This window comes from Lipotes vexillifer, unplaced genomic scaffold (assembly GCF_000442215.2).
Source record: "Lipotes vexillifer unplaced genomic scaffold, Lipotes_vexillifer_v1.1 scaffold1643, whole genome shotgun sequence".
Lineage (NCBI taxonomy): Eukaryota > Metazoa > Chordata > Mammalia > Artiodactyla > Lipotidae > Lipotes > Lipotes vexillifer.
The window spans coordinates 760680-769420 of NW_006784879.1; the positions used below are offsets into that span (position 1 = coordinate 760680).

The 8741-nt window shown below is 42.5% G+C and overlaps 1 protein-coding gene across 2 annotated transcripts in view; it reads left to right on the forward strand.

Moving 5' to 3' along the window:
- RIPOR2 (RHO family interacting cell polarization regulator 2) overlaps positions 1 to 4573 on the forward strand; it is a 205629-nt gene extending 201056 nt beyond the window's left edge. Inside the window, exons 21-22 of one of the 2 annotated variants that reach the window (XM_007457011.1) lie at positions 820 to 910; positions 4420 to 4573. In XM_007457011.1, coding sequence (XP_007457073.1) covers positions 820 to 910; positions 4420 to 4520 — 192 coding nt within the window. In that variant the 3' untranslated portion in view covers positions 4521 to 4573. The remainder of the gene's footprint in view (positions 1 to 819; positions 911 to 4419) is intronic. The other variant, XM_007457012.1, reaches the window with a different exon arrangement.
- Positions 4574 to 8741: the final 4168 nt, after the last annotated feature.

Consider the following 8741-nt stretch of genomic DNA (forward strand, 5'->3'; position numbering starts at 1 on the left):
CACACACACACACACGCACACACACACACACACACACACACACACACACACACACACACACACACACACACACACACACACACACACCCCTACCATGTGCCCAAACTTGACTAACTCCTCTAAGATATCACTTCCTCCAGAAAGACTTCACTGATCAGACCAGGCTGCATTTCCCAGTCGTGTTCTTCCCTACCACCCTGACTCAGCCTATCATTCATCATAATAATTAGTTTACTTGTTTCACGGTCTGTCTTTCCACCAGACTGTAAACTCTTGAGGGCCAGGACCATGTCATGTTACTGGCTTGAGTCTCCCAGACCCTGTGAACTGCCTGGTTCACAGAGTGCACAGTAAATGTTTGTGGAATAAACAAACAGAAGAATTCCCATCCTTGATCTTTATTCCCCTCCTCTATTTTAGAATATAGACTAAAATTAGGAATTCTTACATTAGAGCTGTTTTGGAGGGAATGAGATACAGTAGAAAGAACTAAGAGAATTGGATTCTATTCTGGAAAAGCAGGCTGGTCACTTCACTTCTCTAGGTCTGGAGTCCCCTGTGAAATAGGAACTTAGCTGATCATCAGAGCTCCCACAAGTACAAATCCTGGGCTCCAACCCAGAAAGTTCCAATACAGTGTGTCTGGAGTGGCACCCAGGGATCTGTACTTTTACAAGAGTGCCCTAAGTCATCTTGATACTCAACTAGGTTTGGGAAGCCCTGGGTTTTTAAAGTCAGCTACCAGCTACGAAATGCTAAGTCTCATGTAATCCCACACAGAAATGTCAGAACACTATTTTAACTATTTTCTCCTTGTAGGCTACTGAAAGCATTAAAATGCTGGTGACATTGTGTCAATCTGATACTGAAGAAATCAGAAATGTGGCCTCAGAAACTCTCTTATCTCTTGGTGAGTTGTTTTTTTTTTTTTACATGATTGTTTATTTCTGACACCCTCAAAGGGAATGGTAAGGAAAAGTTTCATGTACCTTGTTTTAGCAATTTTTCCCCTATAGGCTATCGGCTCACACTTACACACACACACACACACACACACACATACATGTACAGTATGACTGATCAATTTCCATCTCACCCCAGTTCCTCGTTCTAACTACCTGGATGTTGAGGTTGCTCTCTGGAGCCTTTCTAGATGGTTTCATAGTCTGGGCACTATTTGGAATCAAGAACATAGAAATCAAACTATCAAGCAGAGGTCAGAGTCAGGAATCCAAGTTGGATTGCCAGGTTGGGGTTGGCACTACCTGGAGGACAGTGATGTGTTCCCCAGCATGCCATAATCCCCCACGTACCACAGCCTCCCCCAGACTCTCAGGTTAACCTCTGATTGCCCTGCGGGCCTATTGCCCCTGAGCACCGACACCAAAGAAAAGAAATGAAGTATTTATTTTTTTCTGGAATATCCAAATAACCCTTCTCCTTCACTTCACTCTAAGTATATAAATACTATACCCCTCAAAGTCCTCGAATATAATCCGCTCAGTAATACTAGTCGGGAAAAAGCCGCTGCCCTAGTGTGACTCTAGTAGCAGCTTAAGGATGTAAGGAAGACTCTCATGGCACTTATGGTCACCGTGGCAACCACACTCATTGTCTGGTGCTCTTTCTTAGGGTTTAATAAGGCTTCATTCTGCTATTGATATATCATGCAATGCACAGAAATCTTAGCCAACATATGTGTGCTTAAAGGATAAAACAGTTATTCCTCACGGCTTGCTTTAGGCATAGAAATTATTTAATTCCCTAAAAATGTGCCCAGGGTATTATTAGTTTGAACTTCTTTTATCCTTTAGTGTTCTGAGATAACAATGAAGGAAGGAATAGCCAGCAACGCTGCTCTTCCCACTGTAACCTGAGGAGGCTCATCCCTCTAGATGATCCAGATCCAGTTCAGCTGCACAGACAACCGTATCTCCAGGGTTGGTCATCACACCTGCTTCACCTTAACTCGTTACAGATGTGGCTCCCCAAAGCCCCCATAGCCCACCACACCACCGTTCCATGATTCTCAACACTAGATGCCCATTGGAATCACCAGGGAACCTTTAAAATACACCCGTACCTGGGCTTCACTTCTGATGACTCTGCTCTTGTCGGTCTGAGCTGGGCCTTAGCACTGGGATTATTAAAAGCCTCTCAGGTTGAGAACCTCTGAACTCAATGTTATGAATTTCCTTTGACCCTAAGACACAAATACTGGTGTATTTTTATCTCACACAGACGACTGAATTAATGTAGTGAAAATAGTATTTTTGATGGGAATTGGTAAAAGATACTCTTATGATAAAGGGCTGAGGGTTGTCACAGGGCATTCGAGGGGCTCCGAGCAGCCACTGTTTACCAACCAGTATGGAATTATTTCAACATTTGAACCCAGAGCTGTCCAGTAGATCCCTCTGTGATGATGGGGCTGTTCTATATGCACTGTCCCAGACGGCAGGAAGTATTCACATGTGGCAGCTGAGCAGTTCAACCTGGCTATTATGACTGAGGAATTAAAGTTTAATTTTGAGTAGTTACCATTTAAATGTAAACAGCCACCTGAGGCTGGTGGCCTCTCTATTGGACAGAGCAGTTTTCACCGTGGCTCTGGCCGTTCCAGTGTGTCCTGGCTGGACCTCAGTCTTGTTTGGAACCACACTGCCTGACACCCCAAAGCTCAAGCTCTTTCTCCTCCAACACCCTGCCTACTTTACAGGGCTGTTAAACGGACTAGCAGAGGAGCCAGCGCAGATCCAAGCCCCTGAAAACTGAATCTTAGTAACAGTGAGATGCCCTGAAACCCCAGCCCGGGTTGTGTCACTGTAAAGAATATTGGGTAACACGTGCCAGGCACTGTTTTGAGGGATCTACATGGATTAGCTCATTTAATCCTCCTGAGACTCTATGAGGGACAGTTAATCCCAATTTACAGAGGGGCACAGTGAGGCATGCTAGGGTTGCATAACTCACCCACGACACCCAGACCCAGTCAAGCACTGCAATGGAATCCTGACCCTCTAGGGCACCTGGATGCTGTAGGTTACCGGAGGAAGAACTGAAGACCTCTAAATTGGAATCTCCTTGTGAGCAAACTAGGAACTAGCCTGGTATTATTGGGTTTTTAAGTAGCATTCATTAGCCTAGGCATCCACAGGGGTGTGTGTGAGCGGGCAGGGAGTATGGTATAAATGTGCTTAATTTAAGGGCCCTCTGTCTCTCCTCCCACTATCATCAGCCGGAAAGGCATTGCTGTTCATGTTTTATATTCAGGGTTTTGCATAAATATTTTGTTTCAAATAAAGGGTCCTACTCCAAAGTAAGAAAAAGTTGGAAACTATTGAATTAGGGAAAAAATAACGTTTGCCTCAGAAAAGTCAAGGCATGCAGAAACAATCAACAAAAGAATCTAAAAATTGATGGCTTTTGCTTATAGAAGAGTTCACTACAAAGTTCTTTTAAATACACGCAAATCTCTACTTTTGTATCTAATGTATTACTGAAAAAGTTAAATGTACTGAAAAAGATAACAACCAAAAACAGACTTTTGGTTTATTGAAAGGCCTTTATATCCAATAAATTATACAGATATAGAGGCAATATATTATAAAATCCATGATTACACTCCTTTTCTAAAACCCACTAATATCAGTATATTTCCAGCATTTCAAGGAATCTTTTCTTCTGTTTTACTTCACAGTGAACTTCTGATTGAGCACAATCAATTCTTTGCATCTTTGTCTCATTTGTATTAAATGTGTGAAAGCCTGTTTCTTATCACTAGTTATCTGTACTTCATTTTCCCATTTTCTAATCACTTTTTCTTAAATAGGAAAGATGGAGTAAAATATTCAAATAATTTGCAAATACATGTTGGCTGTTCAAGATGGTACTACTGATAGAACCAGCCTAGTTGTTGGCTGGTAGACAGCATCACTACATGTGTACAGGGCAAAGAATAAATTTTTAGCAGAAGTTTGAAGGCCTAAACTTGATTTTATGACAGATCATTTGGATGGAACAATATCTAATGTATAAAAGTGAAAGTTATGTAAAAGTTCAATGCACTGAAATCAATGACTAGCCATACTGAAATCACTAATGCACTGAAAATATAATCCATATAATTTCTCAGGAATAAATCTATTATGTGAAGTTATTGACATCAAATGCCCATAGGACGTCTACTGTGTTTCACATTCTTTTAGTCTCTGGCATTAGCTCAAAAGTTCTTGGTTGTTCTAAACATTACCTAGAAGACAACATAATTAAGAATAGCCAAAGATGAGTTTTCCTCACCTAAAGTCAACCTTAGCAAAATATAGCGACCCCTACCTAAACAACTGGTATTATTATTCTGAGTGATGAATAAAAAAGTTAAGTTCAAACTGGTATTCATTTTTGATGCTCTATATGCAGGAGAAGATGGGCGGCTGGCATATGAACAGTTGGACAAATTTCCTCGAGACTGTGTTAAAGTTGGAGGTCGTCATGCAAGTGAAGTTGCCACGGCCTTTTAATTACAAGTTAACTCTGCCTAACAGCTGTCTTAATAAATGGCCCTGTTAATCAAGGTGGTGCTGTGACTTAGCTCGAAGTTGTTGAGGTTGTCTGGAAATTTAACATGTTATGGGAGGAATTCAAAGTCCCCTTTCACAGTACTTATCTGCTTTTCCTTCAGCCAACAGAATAGGGCTATGTATATTTCAGTAGATTACATGGTTGATTGTGTCTGACAATACTTAGTAAAAGAGTCTGTCTTATCTAGTATGTATGGGATTTTAAAACAGCCGTCTTTATACATTTTTGGAAGTTCTTCTATAAGCTTGAAATAGTCACATGATACTTTGCTAAATATCATATGCCTTGCAGTTTTTCCTCTGTTGTGTTCTCAGGGTTCAGTGGCCCCCTTAGCTACCTAATTTTACCTTAAGTGCAAAGCAAAAAAAAAAAGATTTCTTCAAGTAAAAGTTTGCCTGCAGAACCTGGTACAGGGACATATTGTAAGGGTTTATTTCTTTTTAATTTCATTTTTTCAAGCCTCCACTATTTCTCTTGTTTCTTTTCGTCTATCGTGAAAATTCCAAAGGCATGTTTCCATTATGGTAAAAAAAGATGGGTAGATCACTAAAAACTACCTTATTAAGATTATACCCATACTCATTTTAAAAAAGATACTCAAAACTTAAGCTTTTTTTTTTTTTAAACAAGAGCCATTTTATAATGATACTTTTACAATAGAGGTATTTTGCTGCTAAGACAGATCAAACCCAGAAGTTTTCAGACAGCTGTGATTAATTCAGAAAGTTATGATGCTCCTTGAAGTAAAACATGGAAGTTGGAGGAATCCTAACGGGGTGGAAGCAGAGGGTCGTTAACAGTGGTCTTTTCTTCTATACAAATTACCATAAGGTTAGGAAGAAGAATGCCCTGAATGATGGCTACTGCCCCCAGAGAAGTCATTCATCACTGGATAGGATCCTTTGGCCAAATAGTTAAACCAACAGCTCCCATATTGCTTCCACATCAGGATAGCAAGTCCTTTAAATAAAGTGCAAGTCCATTCAGTAGCTCTTATTAAATAACTTTTCTTCCTCTTAAGAGTATACAAGGTGGGATATGCCAAGATATCAAAATAATATGTGTGAGTGTAATTTGAACTGTGGAATATCAACTGTTCTCTGAATGTGCTTATATAAAATATCATTTAGATGTCATTTTAAATATTTACATTTTAGCAAGACCTTTGAAAACAACTCTTATTTCATTTTAAAGTGAAAATTGTTTGTCAGGCTTCCTGGCAAATAAGTTCTTTCAACTGTGAAGTTATAATGTATATATATATACTTGTAAATTTATAAATATTATATATATGCATATATCTTTCATTTTAAAGGTACATTGTACAGTCTATAGTTAGTAGGTATAGTCTACAGTCTCTGTTAAATGGTTGAAATGATTTTTATAGAAAGTCAAATCACAAATGTTACAGAGTTGTTTGCTTTGTTGTTTGGGTTTTTTTTTTATTTTTTGAATATTGCATGAGTACTTCCATATCTTTTGTATTCACTTCTGCATTTTATTTTTGGTTGAAGGGGGTGCTTTTAGTTTTGTGGCATTTGTATTCGTCACTCTTTCAATCATGTAAGTTAAAATAAAAATTATTTTTGAATTACTAGTCTCGTGTTCAGAGTCTGGTGTATTTTTTTCACATGCCCTTCTTGAGTTGGTATTTACACAACACACTACACCTCATTCTCAACTTGAGTTTATTCTTATCTTGAAATTCCTTTATCCATACATGAGGATATTTACTTCTCAGATTTGTTGTAATGCTAACTGGAGAAAAAAGAGCTGCATTTCATCATATCCCTTCGTCTGGAACATATTCCTGTGCCACCTCATTTTGTCTAAGTTGCTATTGGTATTTTTATGTCTGCGGTAGGTTAGTTACGTTTCTCGGCCTTAAAGAAGTGGCCTTCTGTAAGAGGCTCCTATGCGTCCCAGCAGTGCCCTCCTCTCTTGTCACCCAAGCTGTATGCTCTGGGGCTTCCCCCTAAGAGGGCTGCGTGGGTCCTTCTTTTGTGGCAGGCTGACTATGTGGGCTGTCTGGTAGGCTTGGTTGGCCCCTAGTCTGGTGGGTTGCCAGGCCCTGCCTTGTACAGATGCTGCTGGCTGCTGTTTAGTGGGGCCTGGTCACGAGGTAGCTGGTGGTGGAATCCTTGGGGGCCCTGAGGCCAGTGCTGGCTCACTGGTGGGTGGAGTCAGGGTCCCGAAGAGTCTGGGGTTGTTGCCCACCACGGGCAGGTGAAGCCAGATCCTGGGGTTAGTGCTGGACTACTGGCAGGCAGAGCCAGGTCCTGGAGTCTGGCTGCAGGGCCCAGGGATCCCAGAACTCCTTTCACATCGTTGGGGAGTTGGGGATGGCGGTTCCTGATACAGTTGGGTGTGGGGTCCAGGGTGTCCAGGAGGCTGCGTTGGCCTGCTAGTGGGCAGGATCAGGGCCCAGCTGGTCCCAGGGTAGGGTATGGCCTGTGGGATGGTGGTTTCCTCGCTTCTGGTGTCTGCACCCTGGTGGGTAAAGCTGCTCTGGAGACTTAAGGCGGGCTTCCTGGAGGGAGGGGCCAGTGGCCGGCCACTGGTGGGTGGAGCTGGGTCTTGGCCCTCAGGTGGGCAAGGCCGTGTCTAGAGGTGTGTCCAGAGGCAGCTGTGGGCTCTTTAGTCTTCAGGAAGCCTGTCTGCTGATGGGCGGTTCATTTTAAAGTGAAAATTGTTTGTCAGGCTTCCTGGCAAATAAGTTCTTTCAACTGTGAAGTTATAATGTATATATATATACTTGTAAATTTATAAATATTATATATATGCATATATCTTTCATTTTAAAGGTACATTGTACAGTCTATAGTTAGTAGGTATAGTCTACAGTCTCTGTTAAATGGTTGAAATGATTTTTATAGAAAGTCAAATCACAAATGTTACAGAGTTGTTTGCTTTGTTGTTTGGGTTTTTTTTTTATTTTTTGAATATTGCATGAGTACTTCCATATCTTTTGTATTCACTTCTGCATTTTATTTTTGGTTGAAGGGGGTGCTTTTAGTTTTGTGGCATTTGTATTCGTCACTCTTTCAATCATGTAAGTTAAAATAAAAATTATTTTTGAATTACTAGTCTCGTGTTCAGAGTCTGGTGTATTTTTTTCACATGCCCTTCTTGAGTTGGTATTTACACAACACACTACACCTCATTCTCAACTTGAGTTTATTCTTATCTTGAAATTCCTTTATCCATACATGAGGATATTTACTTCTCAGATTTGTTGTAATGCTAACTGGAGAAAAAAGAGCTGCATTTCATCATATCCCTTCGTCTGGAACATATTCCTGTGCCACCTCATTTTGTCTAAGTTGCTATTGGTATTTTTATGTCTGCGGTAGGTTAGTTACGTTTCTCGGCCTTAAAGAAGTGGCCTTCTGTAAGAGGCTCCTATGCGTCCCAGCAGTGCCCTCCTCTCTTGTCACCCAAGCTGTATGCTCTGGGGCTTCCCCCTAAGAGGGCTGCGTGGGTCCTTCTTTTGTGGCAGGCTGACTATGTGGGCTGTCTGGTAGGCTTGGTTGGCCCCTAGTCTGGTGGGTTGCCAGGCCCTGCCTTGTACAGATGCTGCTGGCTGCTGTTTAGTGGGGCCTGGTCACGAGGTAGCTGGTGGTGGAATCCTTGGGGGCCCTGAGGCCAGTGCTGGCTCACTGGTGGGTGGAGTCAGGGTCCCGAAGAGTCTGGGGTTGTTGCCCACCACGGGCAGGTGAAGCCAGATCCTGGGGTTAGTGCTGGACTACTGGCAGGCAGAGCCAGGTCCTGGAGTCTGGCTGCAGGGCCCAGGGATCCCAGAACTCCTTTCACATCGTTGGGGAGTTGGGGATGGCGGTTCCTGATACAGTTGGGTGTGGGGTCCAGGGTGTCCAGGAGGCTGCGTTGGCCTGCTAGTGGGCAGGATCAGGGCCCAGCTGGTCCCAGGGTAGGGTATGGCCTGTGGGATGGTGGTTTCCTCGCTTCTGGTGTCTGCACCCTGGTGGGTAAAGCTGCTCTGGAGACTTAAGGCGGGCTTCCTGGAGGGAGGGGCCAGTGGCCGGCCACTGGTGGGTGGAGCTGGGTCTTGGCCCTCAGGTGGGCAAGGCCGTGTCTAGAGGTGTGTCCAGAGGCAGCTGTGGGCTCTTTAGTCTTCAGGAAGCCTGTCTGCTGATGGGCGG